The following is a 26,556-nucleotide window of genomic DNA, read 5'->3' as shown; positions in this document are numbered from 1 at the left end:
CAGGTTTCGAGTCAAGAGAACGGATTCTGCAAGGACACAGCTACAGAGAAGCTGAAGAAATTGGAGGCTTTAATGGGCCAAGCTGCTTCCAGAGCTAGGATGCTTTACCGTCACAAGCTCCTAAGGTCTAAATGTCGTTTTTCCACCTCCATTCTCCTCTCCCCCACTCCCAGGGTGGCAAAACTCAGGCACAGGAGTCTTTGGGTTCCAGCTCAAGGGGTTCTTTCCCATACAGACCTTCACCATCCCTCCACTCCCAGGGCCCAGGAGTCCCCACCCTTGGTCCCCTTCTCCCTCAGACCCAGTGCTATCTCCAGCCCCTTCCTCAGACCCAAGCAACATCCCAAGTATCTTCCTACCCCTTCAAACCCTCAAAGGAGAGACAACACAGTGGGATTTCTACTCGTCTTTATTCACTCCTGCAAGAAAGCACCACAGGCCAACCACACCCTTGATTAGCCCTCCACGGTTCCCCACCCCAATGGATACAAGTGTCTTCATCATAACCCAGAAATATCTGAAACTCAGCTAAGGTGATGAGATTGTCTCTTCGAGTTTTTTGTTTTGTGCCTATTCTGCTTCTGGCAATGGCAACGCCAAGACTCAGCATACATTTCCTTGAATTCTTGCCTTCGAGGGTCTTCCAGCCAGAAGTAGAATGTAGACACGCCCCACGGGGAGCCAGCAATCAGTTCTCAAGGGAGTCTTAGTCTTTTCTGCTTGGATGCTACCCGGGACACATGCCTCACTGGCCACCTTACGCCTCCCACCCAAAGTCATAATTTAAAAGACAACCACCCTCCAGATTAGTCACGACGCCCAACCCGTGGCGATACACGATGATACAGACACAATCAGCACTCCCCGACAGAGACACAGGCAAACGGAATTGGGTCTTGCTTTCTCAGATAGGATCTCTGGCACGATCCCCATTGGCATGGGAGCAGAGGGAGTTTGGAGTAGCGAGGCACAGGGCAGAGGTGTCAGACAGGTGAGAGTGGCAGAAAGAGGGCACTCTGTGAGCAAAGGCATTCTGGGTGTGAGACAGGCGCCTAGACTAGAGTCGGCTCAGCCTGGGGCTGGAGGCATGGACCAGAGTCACATTTGAGCTCCCAGTGGGCCAGGCTTCTCCAGAGGGCTGCACATCTGTACACACACTATTCTTAGTTACCCTGTGAGGTAGATGCCACTTGCTCAGGGACTTGCCCAAGGTCACCCCAATGTCAGCAGGGCTGTCTGACCCTGGAGCTATGCTAATGGGATTTCCTGGGATAATGCAAGTGTTCCAGGTCATGTGGCTACTGAACACTGGAAACGGGGTTTGTGGCACTGAGAAAGGGAGTTTTAGATTTCATTTACTTTTCATTAAAAATTGATACACGTCTCCGTTGCCGGAAGACCGTTCAATATCAGTGGGACAACTTGGGGACGTGGATCCATTTCTCCAACAACACATTTTAGGAAAGCTAAACAGAACTATTTCTGTTGAAAGTTTCTGAACGAGATGGTGCTGGAAGTGCAAAATACCAGATTTCAAAGGCAGCATAAAAGGATGTAAAATGTGTCTTTCTTTTCTATATGGACTACGTGTTGAAATCATATTTTGGATATACTGGGTTAAGTAAAACATATTCTCAGTAGTTTGACCCTGTCTCCTTTTACCTTTTTTTTTTTAATTTTTTTAACATTTATTTTTGAGAGAGAGAGAGAGAGAGAGAGAGAGACAGACAGACCCAGAATCCGAAGCAGGCTCCAGGCTCTGAGCTGTCAGCACAGAGCCCCATGTGGGGCTTGAACTCACAAACTGTGAGATCATGACCTGAGCTGAAGTCAGATACTTAACCGACTAAGCCACTCAGGCATCCCTCCTTTTACCTTTCTAATGTGGCTGCCAGACAATTTCAAATGATCGATGTGGCTCACACTGTTTCTATCGGACAGCACTGCTTTCCTCTCCTGCGTTCCCACGGCTGGCACGTGAGACTGAGAGACAGTGTGGTATTGGAGATTACAGACCGGAAGCCATTCAGTATCTCATCTCGGCCAGGCCATCTCAACTTTTTTTTTTTTTAATGTTTCTTTTTGAGACAGACAGCGTGAGCAGGAGAGGGGTAGAGAGAGAGAATCCCACACGGTCTCCCGCTATCAGTGCAGAGCCTGATGCGGGGGCTGAACTCACGAACCATGAGATCATGACCTGAGCCGAAATCAAGAGTCGGACGCTCAACTGACTGAGCCAGCCAGGCGCCCCACGGCCATCTCAACGTCGATGGGATAAACTGTGTCACCGGGAGGGGTTCAAGCTGGACATGGGGATACCATCTCCCAAGTGTCTACCCCTCGGAGTGGTCACCCTTGTCTCCCGCCGTCAAAGGAGATAAGATCTTGGAAGTACTTATGGTTCTCGTCAGGCCCTTTCATTTCACAGATGGGAAAACAAAGCACCGGTCCAAGTCACCCAGAGCGACAGTGGCAAAGCCGGGCCTGCATTCCAGGTCCCCTGATCTCAGACAGGAGCTTTCTCTCCCATCAGATGCTTCTTTCTCTTTCTCCCCACCCGGTGCATTGTCCCTGTCCTGTGGCCAAGAGGCTGACAATCTACACCCAGGTCTGCCATGGATTAATGAATTAAAATAAATATTTACAAGCACCTGCTGTGTGTCAAGCACTCTTCTAGGTGCTGGGGTTACAGAAGAGAACAGGACAGGTAAGAGGATAATAGCCATTAAATAGGTAAATAAATAAATAAATAAATAAGGTAATTTTGTTACAGTAATAATTGCTACAAGGGAAATTATCAACTGGCCGAGATGAGTAATGGGGGAGTGTGGGCTACTTCAGTTACAGTGGTCAGGGAAGGCCTCTCTGAGGGGACATCTGAGCTGAGACTCGCTAGACAAAAAGGAACCAGTCATGGGAAGATCTGGGGGCAGAGCATTCTAGGCAGAAAGAACAGCAAATGCAAAGGTCCTGGGGTAGGACCCAGTGTGGCCCACCCAGGCACTGCAAGGAAGATCACGCTGGTTGGGAGATGGCGGAGGGGCAGGGAGTTCGAATAGGCAGGGGCCAGACCACATAGGACCTTCCTGTGTGCTGTTGGGCCTAGAGTCTGCTCTCCCTGGGCTCTGTTCTCCCCCCCCTTCTCATAAAAGAGATTCTATTGAATGGACTCTCAGGTCCCCCCCTTCTGTTTTTTGACACTGAAGAATTGTGACCTGTGGCATCTTTTCTACCCATGGTTGGCAGTCTAGAACATAGCCAGGCACTGTGGTTTCTGCCTTTGCTTCACTCACGGCGCACTCCCGCGGTCTGGAACACAACCTAGCTGTTCTGTGGGCCTCTTGCTCTCTGCGGCACTCTGTGTACTCCAGAAGGCAGAACCTCTTGGGGACACCTGAGGTAGCCAACACAGAAGTGTCTGGGTTAGTGCAGCACTATGGCTGCTTTAGCCCAAAAAGGCAGGAGTACAAAATACCAAGGCCAGAAAGAGTTAGGTTTAGTGACAGAAGAAATCAAGACCAAAAAGAGATAGAAACCGCTGGAGGAGGGAGGGACAAAGTTAGAGACTCCCCAAAGACCCCCTGAATCACTCCGCACCTATAAAATGGGGGCAGTCATATCCCTTTCCCAGTCAAACTCACACAGAGAAAGGCAATTGCTGGGATCCAAATCCCTAAGGGATTTGTGGGAGAGACCTCTGAGGTCTCTGCCCTTCCACACCCAGAAGGCCTCATTCCCAGTCTCTGGCTACCCGCAGGCCCCACCATGCCCAGACCTCCTGCCTCCCCCTCTTCATTTTTGTGGGACCATCCTCCCCACAACAGCTGGGAAAGGAATCTGGGTCGCCAGGCCCCTAGAACAACAAATATTAGCTACCTATTCCCCAAGAGCTGTTCTCCAGCTCTTTCGCACAACCCTCCCCCCCTCCCCCGCCCCGGCCCTGTTCCCCTCTGTAGATGGAGACCTCCCACCACCAAGGAATTAGAAACCAAGGTCTACCGCCCTCTTGGGAGCCAGGAGTGTGAGACCCCCAATGAAGATTCCACACCACTGCCTCTCGAGGAGCTGGGAGGCTGGATGCAGACCCATTTCCTCCAGGAAGCCTAGAGGATCCAAAGATTCCAGCTCCCGGGGGTACCCGGACCCCATCCTCCATACTGGAATCTCTATTGGGGTAGAGACCAGGCTTTCACCTTTTCCCTCCCCAGGGGGCTAGATGACCAACAGACCCGGTTTCCTTTCCCTTGAAGACCACGATATAACCCCTTCTAGGAGGCCGACCCCTCAGTTTCCTTCAGGACAGTCTGCTGTCATGCCCTGTGGTCCCCAGGGAAACCAAGGGCTCTGTCCCCCAGACTCTATTCCCCTTCAGGACCCAGGAATTCGGGTGACTACAAGCCACACATCCCAATCAGTAGTCAGAGCCCCCATCCCCCTCAAGCATCCGGGACTCTGAGCGGTGGCCCCCCAGCTCCCTTACCCCAGTGGCCGAGACATCCCAGGCCAGAGCCTGTATCCCTAACCCCCCCTCCCTCTAACCGGAACTTGGGAGTCCTCAGCTCCCGGCGGGGCCAAGCAGCTGGGACGCTGGGAGCCCGGAAGCCCCGGCCCTCATCCCACCCCTCACTGCGCGGGCACATGGGGTGCCAGCACCGCCTCGGCATCGGCCTGCATCTCGTTGAGGGCCTGCAGCAGGACGCCGTGCGCCGCGCGGTAACCCAGGCCGCCGGTGGCCGCCGCCCCGCCCGCGGGCCACAGGAAGGAGAGCGCGCCCAGCGCCGCGCCCCCGGCGGTGCCCTCGCCGGCCCACGCGCCCAGCCTCGCCTCCACTTCGGCGCGCGTCACCGGGCCCGGGAAGCGCGTCCGCTCCGCCAGCTCCCCAGGGGCCAGGCCTAGCGCGCGCTCGCGTCGAGCCAGCGCCGCGGGTTCGAGCCCCAGCGCCCGCCGCCACTCCGCCAGCTGACCCCGCAGAAGCGCCACGTCGCACGCCCAGCCTAGCCCCGGTATGGGCGCCGCCGCCGCCGCCAGGCTAGCCAGCAGGGCCGGACGCCACGCCCCGGCCCGCAGCGCCGCGGCCTTCATCCGGGCCCCGTGGGGAGACGCGGGCGGCAGCGCCAGCAGCAGCGCCCCCGCCTGGGCGGGCGGCAGCGCGCGCCGCAGCCACTCGCAGAGCCCCGGGAGTCCGCCGGGCCGCAGGGGGAACACAGGTGGCGGTGCCTCCTCCAGCACCTCCCACGTCTCATCCTCGGGACTCAGTGCGGCCGCACGCTCTGAGTCCCCACTGCCCGATTTCTTCGCGCCGCCGCCAACACGTGGCAAACTCTCGCTGCCTGCTTTCTCTGAATCTTCCCCGCTGCCTGCTTTCTCTGAACCTTCCCCGCTACCTTTCTGCAATCCAGCGCCACGTTTCTCCCTTCCCTCACCGCGTGCATTCTTCAACTCCCCTCCGCCAGCGTTCTCTAAGCTCTCGCTGCCGGGCTTCTCTGCCTTTCCCTCTTCCTCGGGATACTCTGGATCCTCGCCCTCGCCGTCTGTTCGCACGCAGACCAGCGGTGCATCTGGCAGCACCAAGGGCCGAACCTGAGCCCAGTCCTTCTCAGTGGGCGCTCCCGGGGTGACGAGGATGAGGGCGTCGTAGTGGGTGGGATGGGGGGCGGCAGCAATGCCCGCGGAGCCCAGAGGCACATTCCAGAGCACCACATTGGGACGCTCCGGGGCCGGGTAGGGTGTGGGCCCCGCGGGCATGAAAACAGGCTCCGCATCTGGATCGCCGGGATCCAACCCGAGGAGCGTGTTCAGCACAAGGCTCACATTAGCCGTGCCGGCCACGGCCAGGTCCAGCCGCGCGCTGCCCAGCCGCTCCAGGCCAGCGCGAACCCACGACAGTGCCGCCTCCAGGCCACCGGTCTCAAAGGCCTCCCGCACAGCCTCCAGCTCTGCTGCACCCAGGACCTCGAAGCCATCCTGAGCCGGTGGCAGGAGCCTGAGGGGACAGGAAGACAGAGGATAAAGGGCAGAAGAGGATCTAAACGCAAGAGAGCTGAGTTCTGGGGACAGGACTAGGCTACGATGACGAGGGGTGGAGTTTTCCCCGAATAATCTCTGAAAGAAGAGGGAGCAGGAAAAGGGAGAGGCCAGACTGATGGTACAGCACAAAGAAACCAGGGCTTAAAGCAGGGATGGGGCGGGTTGGTTGAGATCAGGTTTCCAAAAGAGTCTAAAAAGGGGAACCTGCTAAATCATCCCCTGGATTCAGCCTTGAGGCTGGGGGCGGGGCAAGGGGGGCCTTTTCCAAGGGATCTGCAGGATTAAGAAAGGCCAAGCAAAACTCACAGAAGGTCGAGCTCGGGCCAAGACAGACCTGCAACTGTATTGTGGACTAAAGGAAAGCGGAGCACTTGTCGACAGGAGCAAGGTCACCAGGGCACTCTTTGCTGAGACTAGGTGTAAGGAGGGGAGTAACAGCCAATGACGGGGAAAGCCTCACCTACTAGTGCTCATCAAGGAGATGTGGCTAAGGTAAAAAAAAAAAATGAGCACCGAGCCTCAGTTTGACTATGAAATAGGTGGTGGCCAGGGGTTGGGGGGAAAAAATCAGGAGGTAGGCAGCAAGTGGGCACAGAAACAAGATGGGGTTATTGAAAGGAAGTGGGAGAGCTAACCCAGAAATAACAAGGCTCACTGAAGGTGTGGACTGGTATAGCTTGACGACCAAGCTGATGGTGTGGAGGATGAGGAGTGCTGGAAAGAGTGAACCCTTGGGTAAAATTTTTGCGGCGATCGCAAGCTTGTGTGCTGAATGAGCCCTCCTTCAAACTTTTGCCCGGGGCGGGGGTGGGGGGGGGCGTTGCTATTTGGGTGTTAGTTCCTCTCCGAAAATTCTCACTGGGGCAGGGCTTGTGACCTCAGAACGCTCACAGGAGGCTGAACCTGGAGAACAGGTCTGAACCTCTAGCTGACCCTTGGATGGGGCGGGGCCTAGAAGACAGGAAAGGGTCCAGCACTCAGCACTGGCTTGGGGTAGAGCCTCGGTGACCGCAAAACCTGCAATGAGGGGCGGGACCTGGACGAGAGAACTGGCCCTCCCGCAGCTATCCGATCAAGGCCTGCCCCAAACTCGCTGGGGGTGGGATCTCGCGGATCTCAAAGAACGTCTTCTGGGTCTAAAGGACCCGGTCTCCAACCCACCGGGAAACTCCTCGCTTACCTCTGCAACACCTCCGCCTGGCTCTGCAGCGCCACCCGCAGGCGCTCCAATTCCTTACAGTCATCTCGGCTGCCGCAGTCCGCCGGCAGCACGAAGAGAGCCGCGGTCCCCAGCCCCGCGCTGTTCAGCAGGGCCGCTGTCTGATCCCGGGCCTGGTCTTCATTTTGTGAATCCCCAGGACGAAGGTTCCGCACAGCCAACAGAGGGGTCCCACGGGCCAGGGCGGCCCGCGCCGCCTCTCCCAGCGCTGGGGCCAAGGGCTCCCCATTCCCCTCGGGGTCGGGCAGGACCAGTACCAGCACATTGGCCTCCGCCGCCCAGGGCCCCGGCGCTGCGGGTGGGCAGCTCAGCTCGCCCAGGAAGAGGCCGGGGCCCGCCGCTCGCAGGCTGGGGATCCCTGAGTACGGCCGTCCCTCGGGGATCTCTATCGTCTCCACATTTCTGTCGCACAGCGCTGCAATCAGAGCGGACTTTCCAGAGCCCGGAGGCCCCAGGAACAAGGCGGTCACGTCGCCCCGCGGCGGTGGCATAACTGGAAAGCAAAAGGGTGGGGCGGACACGGGTCAGGGAGTACCCAGCTTTTTCCTTTCCCAGTCATCCCACTCTGGTGTCACACTTCAGTCCTTCACCCTGTCCCCTTCCATTCTTGGGTGTCACTCCCAGGCAGAAATCCGGCGCCCAGGCCCTATCTATTCCCCAGAGATCCGGGCGTCTTGTCCGCCCTTTTTCTGGATACATTTTATCTTTCTGTTTCAAAGATCCGGCCTCCAGCCCCTCCTCCCTCAGACACAAAGATGTTTTTATCCCCCGCTCCTCCCTTCCAAATCACTAACCGGGCAAAAAGCCGGCACACCCGAGAGCACAGCTGGCGACGGCTGATCAGCCGCTGAGAAGCCCCGCCCCTAGGGTCCGGCGGACGGAGGCCGAAGAGGTGAGAGCGCCCGGATTTGGGAACGTCCAGACACGTTCCAGGGGCTCTTACCTGACGTCAGTCCTTTAAGGAGGGGGTGTGTCTTGGAAGCGCGACCTCGGGGATACGGCCCTTCGCGGCGCCTGCGCAAAGCAACAGACGTACGCCCGCTCCTCAGCTCCTGCAGCCCGCGGGGCTCGGAACAATGAGGGAACCAGAGCGCCTGCGCTCCATGAGCACCTAGCCACACGTGCGCCAGAAGCTGAGGTCTGTACGGCAAGGGTGTCATGGCACGTCATCATAACGCACTCCAGTGCAGAGAAGGACCCCTCCCGTTACTCTGAGGACCCGGTTGGCGCGACTGCATCACTGCCGGATGGCATCCGGCATCTCGGCTTGGAGAGGCTCCTCAGGCGAAAGGGCATGGAGGCCACTGGGACCTTGAGCCTCGGTGGGCCCTACCCCGCTTCCCTCCGGGTGGCGGCGCTGTGACGAGCGACGGACCGGCGCAACGAAAGGCAGCCCTCTGCTGCCTGGAGAAAAGCAGAGGCCTGGGCTACCCGCCTCGGGAGGAGGGACCCGAGGGCAGTGCTCGGGGGCAGCGGGACGCCGCGGTTGAAGGCGCGCGTGGGCGGCGGGGGCTCAGGGTGGAAGGAGAGTTACAGGATGTCAGAGAAAGATGCCTCCGGGGAAGAGGCGAGCTAAAGCCTGGATGCCACTACCTGCCTCAAGACACGTGGGAGACGGGGGCGAGGCTGGTGTCAGAGATCCAGGGTTCCGTGCCCTGAGTTCAGGGAATTAGTTTGATGTAGGTCATAGGTCGCACACAGGTGAGAAGGCTCTAAGGGGTGTCACAAACCTAGGGAGTCGAATCTCTTGGGAGGGTTGAAACTTCTCTAGGGCAGAGCTCCATTAGGTTACAGTTCAAGAAGATGGTGTCTTACGAGGGCAAGAGAGCCCGTCAAAGGTCATAGGATTAGCGGCCCTTTAACGCTGTAGACAGATGAGCGACTTCACTTGATTTACTGTTGTCATGCGTGCTACTCTTGACCAGAGGGATCCCAGCCACTATGGAGGACCCGCATCCTGAAGAGACCATGGAGCAGCAGGATTCGTCCAAGGAGAGGAGTCCCCGCAGTCCAGGAGGCGACGTGTGTGAGTGCTGCTGGCCAGAGGAGGGTGGGGTGCAGGGGCTGAGGCTCCTAAAAGGGTTTGCGTAGCATCTCAATGTCCAAGGCGTTACAAGGACTTGCCTGCTGGGGAGGGGCTGTAACAAATGGTTTCTGAGCCGCCCTACCGGGAACCGCCACACTCCACCCTTACTCTTATTCTGCTCAGATGTACCCACTCTGATCTATCCATGTTAGCTTCAAGGGGCCACAGTTCAGAGGGACAGAGTAGCATCCAGAGGGGCTTGGGGTGGGAGATGTGACTGGGAAAGGGCAGAGACTGAGAGGAAGCCCAAGGTTCCAGTCCCAACTGGCCCCCAGACTTTCAGTGTGACTTGGGCCTGGGTTTCCCAGTCTGTCACAAGAGGCTGCGGCTACTCCGGTGACTCGGCCGTTGTTATGGGGATTAGCGGCAGAGAAAGGGAAGGTTTGATGTTAACCAAGGTAGCCAGTTCGACAGAATGGTGGCAGCAGTTTCTGCTGAATGCTTATTACATGCCAGGCGTGTTCTATGAGTTAAACCGTCATTATCTCAGTCCTCCGGACAGACCCTTTGAACTTGGTTAAGTGTTACTTTCGGGTGAGAGAATTGAGGCAAAGAGATTATCTGTAACAATGAGCCGCCACCCTGTCAAGGCCCTCCAGCCAAAGACCACCGGGAACACGCCTACAGTTGAACAAGTTGGTTTATTGCTAATAGCAGCTAAGGAAGCACAGGCACCCTGGGGCACTGTGAAGGCTTCTCAGTAAGAGTTAGGACTTATCCTAGGATTGGGGCTTTGTGGTAGGTGATTTGGGGAAGGCTTCAAGGAAGGGTTTTGCTGTGGGTTGGATGTTGCCAGTAAGCACAGGCAAAAGACAGGTTGGCAATCTTGAATCTTCTCTGGGAGGGAGGTACGAAGGCCCCGGCTGCTCTTCCCTTTCTCAGCACCAGTAACTGCAAACCACTGTGTAGCACTGTTCTAAGCACTTTATATAAAGTAATTCATTTACTCCTCCCGACCACCCAGTGAGGTAGATTCTGATAGGGTCATTACCCCATTTTCCAGATGAGGAAACTACTGTATTTGTCTAGGAAGAGGTAGATCCGGGATTCGATTCCAGGCAGTTTCGCTCCAGGGGCTGTGCTCACAGCTCTGTTGGAAGGGCAGACCCCCGGGGTTCCAGTTCTGACTCCATGAGTTCATTTCATACCTAGCCTCATGACTGCAGGCAGGTTGCCTCACCTTTTCGAGCCTCAGTCTGCTCATCCATAAAACAGGCCCAGTAATAGTTTGTCTGGACCACTGTCCAGCCCTGGCATAGAGCCTGGCACGTGGTAAGCACTGAATGTGAATTGTTGGCATGACTCTGGGGCTCGGGAGAGGTCCTGGTGACTCTTGCTGGCTTCCCCCGACCTCTCCCCACGTCCCTCAGGCCACCTGGGGGCCCCGCAGTGCACCCGCTGCCTCATCACCTTCGCCGATTCCAAGTTCCAGGAGCGTCACATGAAGCGGGAGCACCCAGCGGACTTCGTGGCCCAGAAGCTGCAGGGGGCTCTCTTCATCTGCTTCACCTGTGCCCGCTCCTTCCCCTCCTCCAAGGCCCTGATCGCCCATCAGCGTGGCCACGGTCCAGCCACCAGGCCCTCCGTGCCAGTTGCACCCGCCGCTGCCCCGCCTACCTTCCCCTGTCCCGACTGTGGCAAGACCTTTGGGCAGGCTGCTTCTCTGAGGCGGCACCGCCAGGCGCATGAGACCCGCACCCCTCCTGGCCCCTTCGCCTGCACTGAGTGTGGTCAGGACTTTGCCCAGGAGGCTGGGCTGCATCAACACTACATCCGGCATGCCCGGGGGGAGCTCTGAGTGAAGGTTAAGCCCTCCCTAGGGCAGCGGGGGTTCTGTGGCTGCTGGAACCCACCTCTGGTATAGGATGGGGGCCTTGGAAGGATTTGCTTCCCTCCCGGGACAGGCAAAGCACTTCTGATAAATAGGACCCAGAAGATTCTCATCTAGAGCTTCAGTCTTTGAAGGACACAAAGGCCTTCAGGGATACAGTGAAATTAGACAATAGTGAAATCTTTTGTTTAAAAAAAAAAAAGCAAGCAAAAGGGAAAATTGTTGTATCGCCCTCATTCCCAATTAAATAGTTTGAAATCACAACTAGCTACAGATTGTGTAATCACCTTTAATTCTTCCCAGATGGATGCCATGGGCCGTAGGAACAAGTTCCCCCAGATTTGTGCCTGAATGGGGGAGGGGAAGGCGAGGTGTTGTGGGACTGTAATGTCACTGGAAGGATCCCAGATGTGCAGCAACGTGGGCCTTTGGGGATGGGGCAGCCAAGTTGGGAGCTGTATTGTGAGTCATGTAGGGGTTGTAATCAAGTTCTTATCTCCTCCCACTCCATCCCCCATCAGTCTTTCCCACTCACAGAGGGGCCATGATATTGGGTGGATTCGGGTGCACACACACACACACACACCCCGATAATTAATTGCCCACTTAAGTAATTTTATGTACCATTCTGGTCTTAGAGTATTTTTTTCTGGGTGTAGGTGAGATGACATGAATAAAATAACAAATAGTATCTAAGAACAGAAAAGGTCTGTATTGAAATATCTAAACAAGGAACTCTGGCCTTTGAGCAGATATTCCCAGGAAATATAAGGGCACAGAGAAGGGGGAGCTCAGGTCAGAGCTGGCGTGGCCCTGCAGGGAATCTGGTTTGGAATCAAACAGAGATACCTTCTGTTTCCTGTTGTATTTGGCCAACATTGGGAGAGTTCCCATTAAGATCCTATTTTCAGCTCTTGAAAGGCCTAACCCCGTGGAGTGTCCCTCCAGGGCACTGCTGAATGTGGTCAGGACTTTGGGTGACCTGCCCTGCCCTTAGAGTCAATGGCCGGTGTCCTGCATGCAATAATTATAGATCCTATTCGAACTGATGGATGTTTTTAAAACCCACAGCGGGGACACGGTAGAGACTGATAGCTGTCCCCCAATTTTTAGCTACGTACGTGGTAGCTACAAACACAATTTCCCAAAGTCCCTTGCAGCTGGGTGTGGCCCTGTGACCCAGGTTCTTTCCTGGGTAGAGTGCTCAAGCTTCAGAGAGGGACACGCCTTTCCTGTACCTTTCCGCCCGGAGTGTGGACATGGCACCCAACCACCTAGGACCATGGTAGAGGAACAAGACAGCAGAAGCCTGCGTCGCTTGTTGACTCCACAGAACGGAGTCCTCATCCTAGCGCTAGAAGATCCACTTCCATACTACCATGGAAGAGAGAAATAAACCTCTATCTTGTTTAAACCATTATTTTTGGTCTCCGTCACAGGCAGCGTAACTTACAGGCTGTTTGCAGCATAGAACAGCAGATCGGAGTAGTTGCAACAGAGGCCGTATGGCCCACAAAGCCTAAAATAGTAAAGGGCCATCTGGCCCTTTATAATAGAAGCTTGCTGACCTCTTGTCTAAGTGATAAGACATACAATCTACTCTGAGCCTGGAAACCGGGATTCCCACCCTGGGAAATACTACCTCTAGTAGGGGGCTGTGTGTGTGTGTGTGTGTGTGTGTGTGTGTGTGTGTGTATTTGTACAAGATTCGTGCAGGGCTAGCTAGCCTGGATCTCTTTGCTGGGGTGACTTGTGGGGAAACTGGGTTGGAGTCAGTTGGCCATCACTTTTCCCAAAAATGTCGGCTTCACCAAAGCCAAATATTTCCTCTGCACCTGGTGACAGCCCAGAAGTTTCCAAACCAGATGTCCAAACCTAAGGCTCTAATCACACATGCTCCCCTGAGACAGACAGCCACCCTGCCTGTGTTCTTCCTGTTCTCTCCACTCTCCAGATGTCATAGATTCCCAGGACTTTAAATAGCATCACTGGTGACTTCCAAATCTTTATCTTCAGCTCAAACCCCAGACGCCCCCCCAACCATGAGACAATCACTTGGATGGTGACAAATAGGAGTCTCAAAACCTTAAAACAGGCCAGTGTGACTCCTACGGCCCCCACCTACACCACTACCGTCAGATTGGTCAACTGTATACTACTAGATTCCCGAGTCTGACCGGCCCTTCCCGTAGCCGCTCTCCTAACTGCTCCCCCTGCACCTGCCACCACTGCTGCCCCCTCCAGTGGACTACAGACCACCCCTTGTGTAAGTCAATTCATATCGCTCCTCATTTAAAATCCTCCAAAGAGGGGCGCCTGGGTGGCGCAGTCGGTTAAGCGTCCGACTTCAGCCAGGTCACGATCTCGCGGTCCGTGGGTTCGAGCCCCGCGTCGGGCTCTGGGCTGATGGCTCAGAGCCTGGAGCCTGTTTCCGACTCTGTGACTCCCTCTCTCTCTGCCCCTCCCCCGTTCATGCTCTGTCTCTCTCTGTCCCAAAAATAAATAAACGTTGAAAAAAAAAAAATTTAAAAAAAAAAATAAAAAAAAAATAAAAAAAATAAAATCCTCCAAAGAGATTCCATAAATAACATCCAGAGACACCTTACCCAGGCCCAGAAAATCCAACAATGATGGGGCCCCCACCCGCTAAGCAGTCTCAACTCCCTCTCTGCTCTACCTTTACTACACTCCAGCCACACATGCCAGGCTGGCTTCTGCCTCAGGGCCTTTGCACTTGCTGTTCCCTCTGCCTGGAGTGCTCTAACCCAGAACTTTACAAGGCTGTCTCTACATCATTCAGGACTCTACACATGCCACCTCCTCAGACAGGTCCTCCTTGACCTGCCTGGCCAAAGTAGCACCATTGAACCTCACCCTGGCTTTATTTCTTCCTAGCACCCTTCAACACCTGGGACTATCCCACTTGTGCGTGTCATTATCTGTGTCCATACTCTGGAATCCAAACTCCTGAGGGCAGGCGGTGTGTCTTCCTCACTTCCCCAGTACCTAGGACAACGTTCACTGCAGAGGCTCAAAAAAAATGCTCGACTGTGCCCACTAGAGTCTCTCGGCCTGCAGCCCTCCCAATGATGCTCTGTAATGCTGGGCTTTCTGCAACTGTATTTCCCAGATTCCCTCCAGAGCTGGCTTCCTCAAGTTCTGCCCAAGAGAGGTCTGGGCAGAAGGTAGACAGAGGGGGAAGGGACTCCCCTCACTTTGGGCTGCTGGAATCCCTCTAACAGCAGCAGCTCAGGCTCCAGTGCATTTCTACACCCTCAGCACAAGGTACTGTGCCTCTCTTGTGGTGTAGGTACAGCCGCACATGGCCTGTCCCTCCAAACTCCTGTTGGGTTCTGGTAATGTCCCTTCTCTTTCTGTGCCCGGTCCTAGAGGTGGGAGCTTTGTGCAGACACGAATATCTTGGGGGCCTCAACTGTCCACATTCGTGCTTTCAGCCTTCAACCAGCTGCACACCCAATCCCCTGTGTTCAATTCTCTCTTTGGAATTCCTAGCTTGGTTTCCATAGCTCAACCAGGCCCTGGGGAACTGAATGACCCCCCCCGCCCCCACCGCCGACCCTGGCAGCAGACTAGGTCTCTTGATTCCTAGTCCTCTCATATCCTTAGGAATTTTTCCTGATGAACAGATAATTCTCTACATCTATGCTTAGAAAGCCCTGTCTTACGATTCCAACTATATGACAATCTGGAAAAGGCAATACTATGGAGAAAGTAAAAAAAAAAAAAAAAAAAAAAAAAAATTCATTGGTTTCCAAGGATTGTGTCGGGGGATGAACACAAGAGGAATTTTAGGATAGTGAAAACAGTCTATGATATTATAATGATGAACTCAGGTCATTACGCTTTGTCCAAACCCACAGAAGGTGCAACAAACACCAAGGGTGACTCCCAGTGTAAACTATGCACATTGAGTGCTTATGCTGTGTCAATATAGGCTCATCAGTTGTAACAAACGGACCACTGTGGTGGGGAATGTGGATGCCAGGGGAAGGTATGCGTGTGTGGGGGCGAGGAAGTACACAGGAAATGTCTCTTTCCCTCAATTTTGCTATGAACCTAAAACTGCATTAAAAAAATAAAGTCTGGTTTAAAAAACAAACAGACAAACAAACAAACAAACAAACAAACAAACAAAGCCCTGTCTCAGGGCAGAAGAGGGCTTAAGCATGCTGCTCCAGGAACTAAAATCCATCCGTGGTGTTTTAACGAGCTGTGGATTTCTGCCTTGACGATTCTGAGATTCATTGATGTTAAGCTGTGATGGTTATGAAAGTCTCAATTCAAAGAGTGGATAAATGTCAGGTTCCCAGATTCTGAGCTTCTAGGATGAAAAGCGTGGGCTTTGACAGATGCTTTGGTATGAGATCCTGTAACAGGCATCAGGATGCAAACGCTCTTTGTGGCCAAGCAGGGTACCATAAGCAGTGAAGCAGGCAAGGTGTGAGGGGTCCAGATGCCACATGCTGAGGAATGGGCACGTTGGAGGGAACGCCCATTAGCAGGAGGTAAGCCTTCCTCAGCTCCAGAAAGCTACTGCTCCTTGGGATTGTGGGCTCAGCGATCGAGACCTCACGATTTTCAAGGGAAGCCAAAAAACCTCCCTTTTGAGGTGAAATCTGCCCAGTTTTAAATGTTGGTAACCCACATGATTAGAAGACCCCAGTAACTCTATGGAGACCAAACACGCTCCTGGCCAGTCAGACGGTGGCTGTGGAGAGCCAGGCTGCCATTTCTGGTATGTGGCTTCATGGTTAAGAAGGTACGCACCGCATGCAGTCGTCTGGAATCACAGCTGCGTTCTGCTTATTAGCCGTGTGACCGACCTGTAGCAGCTAAGTCAAGTTCCCTGTGCCCTAGCTGGAGCAGCTGTGAAATGGTCACGATAATAGCCCCTGTGCCTCTAAGGGCTACGACGAGTACTCAGACATGGGACGCAGAGCCCAAACTGGTACAACAGCTGACAGGGCCCGGCCCTCTGCCTCTCCCTGACCTTGCCCTTCCCCTAGTCTTCCCCTGCCTTCCTCAGCAACGGGTCTCATGCCCTAAGTGTTCTTCCGCCAACATCCCAAGTAGGGCCCCACTTCAGAGCCTTTGCACTCACTGCTCCTGTAGACAGTGCAGGGGCCCCACTCTTCCCTACTCCCCATCTCTGCCTGAAGTCCCCCTTTCCCTGAAGCCTCCACGACCACCCTCTTTGGAACTGCCGCACACACACACACACACAAGCCTCCCCACCCACTCTGTTTCTCTCCACAGCACTTACTACCTTCTAACGTTCTATACTTTTTATATATTTTACTTAAATATCTAAGTCTCTGTCTTCTCTATAATAGAACCTCCACAAAGGCAGGGATTCTTGTTCATCATGTTTACTGCTCTACTCTCAGCTCCCAGAATAGTGCCTGCGTCTGGAAGGTATTCAATACGTCATTGTTGAATGAATGAATAAATAAATAACAGCCCCTACCTCATAAGGATCCGATGCGATTGTCCATACAAAGCGCTTACAGGGCCTGGTCCACCGTGAGTGCTGATTTAATGATGGCCATTATGGTCATTCAGGTTCTATTCTTGAAGGTTCTTAGTTGCCAAGCTTCTATGAGTTAACACACGTAAAGCGCCTTAGAACGGGGCTTGGCACACAGTAAATGCTCAATAAATGGCAGCTATCATTATAATTAGGCTTCTATTTTCAAAGGAGCTTTGGTGCCAAACTTCTATGAATTAGCACGTCCCTTCTCAGAGCGAGAGCCAAGGTTTCAACAGAGCTGTAAGGAGCTGGCCCCCTGCTCCCCTCTGCCCTCATCCTTCCAGCTCTGCCCTGACAGGTGGCAGGCTCCTGCCTCCTCCCACCCAAGTGCACAGCCCCCTCGCTCTCTCTGGTCTCTGTCACCTCCTCAGGGAGGGCTATACTATTTAAAATGGCAACCGCCTTCCAGAAGTGTTCTCCCTTCTCTGCTTTATTCTTCTCCACGGCATCTACCACCACCCAGCATTCCCTCCAGCTTGATTACTATCTGTCTCTACCAGTGGCCCTGCCCACTGCACCCCCCCACCCCCCGCCTCAGCCCCATGTAAGCTCCAGGAGAACAAGGATTTTATGTTACTCACTGCTAAATTCCCAATGCTCGGCATACAGCAGGGACCCAGAAGATACTGCTTAAATGAATTAATGGATCACAATCCCTTCCTCACAGAGTTATTCTAAGGACCTGATGATCTCATGCAAATAAAATGCAGCACTCTGGAAGTGCTGGGGAAATGGCAACTGTAATTATAATTAAGGTTCTATTTTTGTAAGTTCCTAGATACACAACTTCTATGAGTCAATATATATAAAGCTCTTGGACTGGCACTTGGCACCCGGGAAGCACAGCTCTGATTATAATTAAAGTCCTCTTTGTAAAGGTTCTCAGGCAGTGGCAGAGAACATCGACTGTCCTCCACAAACCGTTTTCTGCTTTCTGGGCACTGGCTAGACCTGCCTTTCCCAGACTCCCTTGCAGGGAGCTGTGGTCATGTGACGAATTTCTCAGCAAAGGAACGTAACTAGGAGCAGGCTGTGCTACTTGCAGGCAGGGGGCCTGTCCGAGATCACGTGTACCTCTCCAGGCTCACCGTCCTCTTCCACCGGCAGGACCCAGGCCACGGCCACTCAGCCATGACCATGTGGACGACAGCAGGCTTAAGGGATGGCCTGGGTCCCCAAATCACTATATGGAGAAGGGTTGCCCACCTACTGGAAACACCCACCCTGGACTCTATTACATGAGTGCAAAACCGTTGTGTTGTACGTCATCGGGTCTATGAGTTAAATATACGGAAGCCACCTGAACATAAGCCCTTAGTAAATGTTAATAGTCTTGGCAACAGTGATCTTAAGCTTCCCCCAGGGAGGAGCCAGGGGAGGGGGGAGGGGGAGGGATAAATGCCCCAGGCCCCGTGCCTCGCACACTCAAGCGTTTACACACATGCATGCACGCACACACACCAAACACGCTGGACCGACACACACAGAATTTGGCTTTTATTCTGGCCTTCACACATCTACTGCTAAGACGACACAGATCGGCGGTACCCCCGTCCCACATGACCATTGCGACCACCCCAATTTCCTCAGCCCCCTCCTCCCACCCCACCCCTTTAGCCAAGCTCCCTGGGTGGGGGGCTCTGCCTACACCTCGCCCCGGGCATGCAGCATGAAGTGCCCGTGCAGCTCCCCGAGGTTGTCGAAGGAATCCTCACACTCCGTACAGTGATAGGTGCCCTCCTCCTCCTCATCTTCCTCCTCCTCCTCCCTCCCAGCTGGTCGACCCTCCCCAGCCCGAGGCGGCTCCTCCTCTTCCTCCCCGAGGGCCCTGCCTTCAGGGGCTGGAGCTTCCTGGGGGGCTGTAGCAGGGCAGCAGAGCCGGCAAGGTGGGGTGCCTGGTGGGGCCTCCCCAAGGGGTGAGCGGCCACAGAGCTGGCAGGGCTGGGCTGGGGGGCCCGGGGGCTGGGCTGCACGGGGGGCCCGGCGGGACGGGCCCCCCCGGCCCCCCCCCAGGCGTTGCTTCACCTTGTAGCCAGGGTCATATTCAGGATCGTCAGTGGCCTCCTCCTCCTCCTCCTCCTCATCTTCTTCCTCTTCGGAGTCTGGCTCTGAGAGAGTGTATTCAGAGTCAGAGGAATGCTCAGGGCCTGTAGGGGGATGGACAGGGAGAGTCAGAGGCATCTGAGGACAGGGCTGTGCCCCTCCCGGGGCCCCATTCAGACTCACCACAGTAGGGAGGGGACAGCCAGGACACAACCCTGCCCTTCCCCATGGAAGAATCCCTGTCACATGGAACACGGCCTGGCACACAGCAGACACTCAGTGTCTGTGTATTAAGCAGATGAATGTCTTGCAAGAACTGCATCTCCAGGGTTTAAGAAGGACAAAGTAACAGTAATAAAAACAGTACCAGTAACAGCATCCACTGCTACTTTAAGAGCCCTGTTCTTCTATATTAACCTACCGAATCCTTACAACAGCCCTTTGAGGGACGCACTGTTGTCATCCCTAAGTGATAAATGGGAAACTGAGCTACAGGGCGGTTAGGCGACTCACTCGCCTCCAATCACACAGCTCTAACAGGGAAAGCTAAATACGGGCGGTGGCCTACGCCAGATCATTTTAGGAAGACAAACACCTGAACAGGATTCAAGCAAATTAAAACACATACATATATGATATGTGTGATAAATGTGTGTGTGTGTGTGTGTGCAGTTGAATGAATGAACATATTGATTTGCAAGTACAGATCTATTGCTGTGATTTCATGAGCATGCAGAACACGTCTAGGACAAGTTTAGGTTAAAAAAGGAAAAAGATTTGAAACCGCCATACAGGAAAGGGTGACACCAGTGCATGCAGAGCCTGGGTCTGGGAGGAGGGAGTCCCCACCACAGCGGCACCAGTCTGCCAAAAGCATCCCCTAGGACTGCAACAGCCTTGCCCTGTGTCCATCCTGGCCCCTCTTCCTCACTTTCCTCCAGCAGCCCAGAAGGGTCCTGTGAGAACTGAGTCAGCCACACTGGGCTCTTCGGGGCTCCTCAACCCTGCAGGCACACACCTGCCTCAGGGCCTTTGCTACCTTTTTTACAGATAGACAAGGCTTGCTCCCTCCCCTCGCCGGGTCTGCTCAAGTGTCACCTTCTCAGTTTCACCCTGGTCACACTGTCTAAACAGCAATCCTTCCCCCTACGCTCTTAACCGCTTTGTTCTTCTCCTCCACTTACTGCAGGTGACATCTACTCATGTGTTTACTGCCTGTCCCCCAAAGCAGGGACTTTGGTTCATTGCTGCATCCTGAGCATCCAGGACACCTTCTCTGTGCCTGGCGTTCATTCAATTTGTCAAACCTGTTCTGAGGCTTTTCACATGCGCTGTTCCCTCTGCTGGGAGTGGCCCAGCCAGGTTTTCCACATCATTCTTTAGGACCCCGTAGGAAGCCTCCCTCCTCAGTGAGACTGTCCCAGGTCTCCTAGGCAGCCAGTCACTTTCTTTTGCCCTCTGGCTGTCCTCACCCAGCCCTGAGGGCTGTGCCGGTACAAAGTCCTTTCCCACCAGACCAGAGGGAGGGCAGGCCGGGTCTGACTCACTGCTGGGTCCCCGGCATCACCCAGCTTAGAAGAATGGGTTATAAATGTTGGCCTAATGTCCCTCCCTACAGCTCTCTCTCTTGTTTCTGCCTCTGTCCTGCTGTCCCTCTGCCTGGAAGGCTGTTCCCCACTCTGGCCACCTGGCGACCTCCTACTCATCCTTTAGGACCCTGAATAGGTTCTGTCGTCTATGGCGGTGGCCCCCTCCACCCTGGCTCCTGCTGGCCCAGCGTCTCCCCTTGTGACTGTCCTAGAGGCTGTAGCCATCTGGGCCCCAACAGGTCTCCCCCATCAGACTGGGAACCCCTTGAGGGCAGGTCTGACTCATCTTGGGGTCCCCAACACTGCCCAGCCCAGGACGTGCGGGTCGAGTGAACAAGGGGGGCCCGAGGCCCTGATCTCCCCCATCGCTCCAGGCCTTTGGCTCTGCTCTTCCCCCACCTGGTGACCTTTTCTTCTATAAGAGCAAACCCCTGCTCCTCTTTAAGGTCCCAGCTCACACGTCACCTCCTCTGTGAGGTCCTCCATGCCTCAGGTGGTTAGTGTCTCTTGTCTGGGAACTTCTGCCCCTGCCCCCCCCCCTCCAAACCCCAACATATCCTGACCACCTGGATAGTGACCTGGAGACTCCGGGAAGGCAGGACCTGGGTCTGACCCATCTCCATGTCCCCAGCAACGCTGCATCCCCAGTCAGCCTCAGAAGATACTCGCTGAATGGCGGCCAAACATGGAGGCAACCCCTCTGGCCTTCACCCCTCTTTCTCCTCCTACCACTGACTTCACACCACCCACCCTCCAGGGGCTTCAATGCCCACTATGACTTCATGCAGCTGGCCTGTGAGAGGCAGTCAGGTGGTTGTCCACGGCTACCGGTCTTTGATGTCCACTGTGACTTTCAGGATCACAAGCCCTTTTGTACCTACCATGCCTTCTCCACCCATGAGACCCTCACAGCCCAGCACGTCTCCAGCATCCACTGGACCCTCGATGTGCCCCGTGCCTCCCAAGCCTCCTGCCTCCTTGAAGACCACCAAATCGGCAAAGCCCAACAGTGCTTCAGTGCCCACCAAGCCATCAACAGCCCCTAACTCGGTCACAAGCCCAAGCAGTTCTAGGTCTCCCAAGCGGGCAAGTACGAAGACAGCTGCTTCTAAACAGTCCAGCAGCAAGTCCCGAGCCCGCAATGGGACAAGAACACCCAGCAAAGCCAGCACCGACACCAGGGTGAGGAAGGCCAGCACCGACACCAGGGCGAGGAAGGCCAGCACCGACACCAGGGCGAGGAAGGCCAGCACCGACACCAGGGCGAGCAAGGCCAGCACCGACACCAGGACCAGCAAGGCCAGCACCGACACCAGGGCCAGCCAGGCCAGCACCGACACCAGGGCGAGGAAGGCCAGCACCGACACCAAGGCCAGCAAGGTCAGTGGGGTAAGACTCCACCAGCGGAGGGGCACACACAGCCGGGGCAGAACTCCCAGAAGAAGGGGAAGCCGCAGCTCCAAGAGGTCACCCAGCAGAGCCAGCACTACCAGCAGGATGAGAACTCATGGTGCCACCCCAAGTGTGCCCAACAGGATGAGAACTCCTACTTCCCAGAAAAAGCAGAGTGGGAGCAAGAGTTGCAGCCGGCCTAGAAACAACAACCGAGAAAGAAATAAGAGCCAGCTTAGAAGTGTGAGCAGAGAGAAGAGTTACAGCCCACCAGGAGCCTCAGGCATGGGGAAGAGTTCTGGGCTGGCTATAACCCCAAGTAGGGCAAAGAGTTACAGCCCCGCTGGAACTCCCTTCAAGGAGAGAGGTTCCAGCCAGTCTCCATCAACATCAAGGAGGGTAAAGAGTTATAGTCAGATGGTCACCCCTGGCAGGGAATGGAGTTACAGCCCAAGTGAAGTATCTAGCAGGCTCAAGAGTTACAACCAGGATACTGCACCCAGCAGGACCCAGGGTCACAGCCGGTCTAGCACCCCCGGCAGGAACCAGAGTCAGAGCCAGTCTAGCACCCCCAGCAGGACCCGAAGTGAGAGCCCGTCTAGCACCCCCAGCAGGACCCGAAGTGAGAGCTGGTCTAGAATGCCCAGAAGGGCAAGAAGTCATAGTATGGTGAGAAGTCACAGTTGGAAGAGAAGTCACAGTAGAGCACGAAGTCGTACCCGGAAAGGAACTCCCAGTCAGATGAGAAGACACAGCCAATCTAGAATCCACAGCAAGGGGGGAAACTATAACCAATATAGAATGCCCAGAAGGGAAAGAAGCCCCAGCCAGGAGAGAGATCACAGACGATCGAGAACAGTCAGCCAGGAGAGAAGTCATAGCCCATCTGGAACCTCCCACAAAGAAAGAGATCACAGCCGATCTAGAACTTCCAGCAGTGAAAGAGAGCACAGCCAAACCAGAACCCCCAGAAAAGAGAGAAACCACAGCCAACTCAGAACCCCTAGAAATGAGAGAGATCACAGCCAATTCAGAACCTTCAGAAAAGAAAGAGATTGCAGCCAATCCAGAGAGGAGAGAGATCACAGCCTATCTAGAACCTCTAGCCAGAGAGGTCACAGCCAATCTAGAACCCCCAGCAACGAAAGAGACCACAGCCGATCTAGAACCCCTAATAAGAAGAGCAATCCGAGCCAATCTACAACCCCCAAAAGTCTCAGCCAGAAGGATTCCACTAGCAGGGCACATAGTCCCAGTCAGAACAGAACACCTAGCAAGACAAGGTGCCCTTCCCCCTCCAGATTTCTCAGTGGAGCCCCAATTCCAAACCAGGATGATATTCAAGGTAACGCCGCCATCTCTAAGGCTGCCTCACCTGGAGAGAGGTCCTCATCGTCTTCTTCCAAGCTGGCATAGCCCCCAGTCTCAGCTGGCTCACGGGTCTCTGTCATGGCCAGGGGAGGAGACAGGAGACAGGAGCAGAGGAGCAGCTAGGCAGTGTCCCTCCCCGGCCAGCTCTCCACAGCCACACCTCAGCCACAAGTTCTCCAATGCAGGATGTCAGCAAAGAGAGCGGGATGCTGGACAGGGGAAGGAAAGGCTTGTGGTGACTCAATAAATTTTTACATAGCACCTGCCTCTCAGGGCCCAACTGTGTGCTCAGTGCTGGGGGAAAGGAAAAGATAGCCCCAGCTCCTCTGTAGATCTTAATTTCCCCATCTGGACAACAAAGCCGTCTGTGGTTCTTGTTCAGCGGAATGGGGAAAGGTAACATTCCAAATATTTAGCAGCGGGTACTAGCAGGGGCACCAATCAGAACTGAGAGTGGAACAGGGGCCTATCCAGGAATTCACGCTTTGGTTGCTGGACTGTGGGAAAGTCTGGGGGCTGGGAGAGGGTCCAAAGTGGCAGTTGGGGGTAGGGATTATTTGACGTAGTGGTGATATACTAATCAGGCTAGAGGTATTTCAGTATTTAAACAGGCAGTATGGCCGCCCCAGTTCGTGTCAGCCCTAGTTCTATCCCTTGGCAAGATGGTGTCCAGGTCTGAACCCCAAGTCTGCCACATTCTAGCTGTGTAGTTTCAAGCAAAGGACCTAATCTCTCTAGCCTGTTTCCTTCTCAGTACAAAAGGAGCTTCCAGGGCTTAACTCATGCAGTCCTTATAACTATGTTGAGACAGACTGTCTCCTTTGTACAGATGAGGAAACTGAGGCACAGAGAGGGTTAACAAGTAGCTTAAGGTCACACCAACTGGTTGATGGGTGGACTAGGATTTGAAGCCATGTGATTCTACCTCTCATAAATGGCCCCTCAGCTGAAATTTTTTTTTTTGAAGATTCAGTAGGGCTCATTCGATATAAACCACTGGTATGTGGCAGTTACTGCAGTAACAGTGGCTGTTAATACTCCCACTCATAACCCTTTCTATACACCCCAGCCATTCCAGACTTATCATCTCTCCCTGTGCACACCAGGACTTTTCACATCTGTGGGTCTCAGCAAATCCTGCTACTGCTGCCTAGAATGTCCTCCTTCCCCACCGTCTACCTAGAGAACTCCTACTCGTTCTCCAAAGCCCACCTCAAACACAAGAACCTCTGTACCTCCTCCCAGTCCAAACACCACCTCCACCTCTTCCAAGCCTTCTCTGAGTCCTTTCCTTCCTATCCCTCTTCACCAGTACCTCGCCACACACACACACACACACACACACACAGAGCAGTTCTTTTGTCTTCCACTGTAATCTTTGGCAGTAAAGAGCTAGGAAGAGCAAGTCAGTGAAAGGACTGGCAACCTCAGCTACGCCTCTTTATGCCAAGGCCCGTGCTGGGTACTGGGTATACAGTGATGGGAAATACACAATCCCTTCAAAGTCTGGAAGTCAAGTTTAATGCTGGGGACCAGAAAAAAAAAAAAAAAAAAAAAAGATTAAAAGTGAAGCCTGGAGGAGGCTGAGGCATGGGAGGGCTGGTATCAGTGGTAAAGGAGCTTTCTAAAGACACCCCTGAATCTGGGCTTTAAGGACAGAAGATTCATAACTGGCAGAGGAGAGTTCTTATAATACCCTATTGCCTGTAGGGTCCCATTTAACTGAGGAGTTCTACTTTAAGCCAGGATAATTTGCCAAATCAAGTAAATAAAAGCAGACAATGCTAGGTTAAATGTGAATTTCAGATAAACAACAGAAAATTATTTAATATACACAGGTTCCAAGCAGTATTTGGGATAAACATTTCTAAAAGATTATTTATCTGAAATTCAAATTTTAAGTGGATGTTCTATGTTACCTGGCAACCACACACTACAATCAGGACTACCCAGGAGATTACCTGGAGACATTGCTCACCAGACCAGCCTACCCTCCCCCAAGCCCACATCACACAAGGACCCTTCCAGCGTACTCCAGATGTTAGGTGGAAGCATTCTTTGGTGCAGTCCCATTCCTATAAGGACTATGGTGGCCATACTGGTTTCCACAATTTTAAAGGGTTATAAATAACACTCCCTCGCTACCACAGGGAAAACACAGTGCCAAGACCCCACTACAGTCTGAACCTACAGCAACCAACTCCCAAGATGCCCCGTGAGAACATAAAAGGCACCCGTTCCCACAACGGAAGGGCAAGGAGGCCAGAGCAAAACCTTACAACAGACAATAAGGACCAGTTCCCACAATGCCCTGCGGCAATTCTTCCCAGGATGCCTTGGGCCTATAATGACCGCCTTTCAAGGTGCTCTGCGTCGAAGCACTCCAAGCGTCCAAGATGCTGAGCGGAAGGTGTGTGACAAAAGGGGCCGGTTTCCCAAAAGGAGCTACAATAATCCTTCCCAGAATGCACCAGGCCCATAACGACTAGCAGACCGACTCCCACAATGCCTTAGGGCGGGGCGTCCCGTTTCCCCAGGATGCCCCAGGGCTGCACGGAGCCGTGTTGGGGGAGAAAAGGGAGCCTGGGTCTCGCCCTCCGGCCATGATGGGCCAAGACCGCTGCCAGCTCGCCCCGGTGATGGGAGCCGTAACTCCCATCATGCAGCGGTGCCGTAGCGCCCGCTTCCCAGCATGCCCCGCGCACCCCTATCCCTATCCCGGACACTCACCGGCACTAGCTGCCCCCGCTCTGGCTCGGCGGCGGCGGCTGCACGCCCGAGCTCTGCGCGTGCGCTGCAAGTCGGGTAGGAGGGTGTACAAGCAGCGTGAAGCGCCTAGGGCGCTTGCGCGGCGAGATGGACCATTCCCATTGCACAGTGGGGAGAGGGGCTCTCCGAGTCGGGCCATCGACTAGGCCCGCGCAGGGGCTTCCGGACTTTGCCCCTTGCTGTCCAGGTTTACTTGGTACAGTCCGCAGCTAGACGGAACTAGAAACTGCGAGGCTTGCGCGTGCGTGAGCAAGCAGGAACGCGCCTTACAGAAAATGAGATGAGCTAGGGGTTGGGGGCGCCAACTAGACTTGGATCTTGGATTTGAGGCTTATTTGCATAACCTTAGCGCGGGACAATGGGAGCCCTACGGCGCTGAAGGGGTGATTTGCATATTCCCCGGAGAGGCTGTACTCCCGAACGTCGTGATTAGCATATAGGGGGAGAGGGGTGGCGGGGGGCGCGCCTGAGCAAAGCGCATGCGCTTACGGATTGCGGACTAGCGAGTGGCCTTGTTTTAGTTGGCGTCAGTTTGCATCCGGAGAGGGGGCGCAATGGCCAAGACACTTACTAACTCTCACAAACCCCTTCCCCCACCACCATCAGAAATATTTATTGTCGTCGTCTGTGTCAAGCCCTGTGTTGGTGGGCACCGTGGTTTCCGCAGGAACGAGACAT

The 26,556-nt window shown here is 54.3% G+C and overlaps 4 protein-coding genes across 6 annotated transcripts; 2 read left to right on the top strand and 2 right to left on the bottom strand.

The window, feature by feature from the left end:
* Positions 1–3,951: 3,951 nt before the first annotated feature.
* IRGQ (immunity related GTPase Q) lies at positions 3,952–8,334 on the bottom strand. Its single transcript, XM_047077928.1, has 3 exons — positions 8,190–8,334; positions 7,208–7,739; positions 3,952–5,983 (listed from the first exon to the last, which is right to left on the bottom strand). Exons 2-3 carry the CDS (start codon positions 7,735–7,737, stop codon positions 4,624–4,626), a joined length of 1,890 nt encoding a protein of 629 aa, XP_046933884.1. The 5' UTR covers positions 7,738–7,739; positions 8,190–8,334; the 3' UTR covers positions 3,952–4,623.
* A 17-nt stretch (positions 8,335–8,351) lies between these two features.
* Positions 8,352–11,430, top strand: ZNF576 (zinc finger protein 576). 2 transcript variants are annotated; one of them, XM_047077930.1, is made up of 3 exons: positions 8,352–8,947; positions 9,172–9,272; positions 10,703–11,430. In XM_047077930.1, the coding sequence occupies exons 2-3, from the start codon at positions 9,188–9,190 to the stop codon at positions 11,128–11,130; spliced, it is 513 nt and encodes a 170-aa protein (XP_046933886.1). In that variant the 5' UTR covers positions 8,352–8,947; positions 9,172–9,187; the 3' UTR covers positions 11,131–11,430. The 2 variants fall into 2 exon arrangements, with proteins under 2 accessions (XP_046933886.1, XP_046933885.1); XM_047077929.1 differs by having other exon boundaries at positions 8,352–9,272.
* A 6,764-nt stretch (positions 11,431–18,194) lies between these two features.
* On the bottom strand, positions 18,195–26,040 carry ZNF428 (zinc finger protein 428). 2 transcript variants are annotated; one of them, XM_047077925.1, is made up of 3 exons: positions 25,840–26,040; positions 23,114–23,318; positions 18,195–18,861 (listed from the first exon to the last, which is right to left on the bottom strand). In XM_047077925.1, the coding sequence occupies exons 2-3, from the start codon at positions 23,187–23,189 to the stop codon at positions 18,359–18,361; spliced, it is 579 nt and encodes a 192-aa protein (XP_046933881.1). In that variant the 5' UTR covers positions 23,190–23,318; positions 25,840–26,040; the 3' UTR covers positions 18,195–18,358. The 2 variants fall into 2 exon arrangements, with proteins under 2 accessions (XP_046933881.1, XP_046933882.1); XM_047077926.1 differs by lacking the exon at positions 25,840–26,040 and adding an exon at positions 25,389–25,690.
* Positions 21,112–23,154, top strand: SRRM5 (serine/arginine repetitive matrix 5). The gene has a single exon (XM_047077924.1). The coding sequence runs from the start codon at positions 21,112–21,114 to the stop codon at positions 23,152–23,154; it is 2,043 nt and encodes a 680-aa protein (XP_046933880.1).
* Positions 26,041–26,556: the final 516 nt, after the last annotated feature.

This window comes from Lynx rufus, unplaced genomic scaffold, assembly GCF_022079265.1.
Source record: "Lynx rufus isolate CCGP_SWC_20201006 ecotype Redwood Valley unplaced genomic scaffold, mLynRuf1.p SCAF_16, whole genome shotgun sequence".
Lineage (NCBI taxonomy): Eukaryota > Metazoa > Chordata > Mammalia > Carnivora > Felidae > Lynx > Lynx rufus.
The sequence above is the reverse complement of the archived record's forward strand: the minus strand, read 5'-3'. Positions and strand labels throughout refer to the sequence as shown.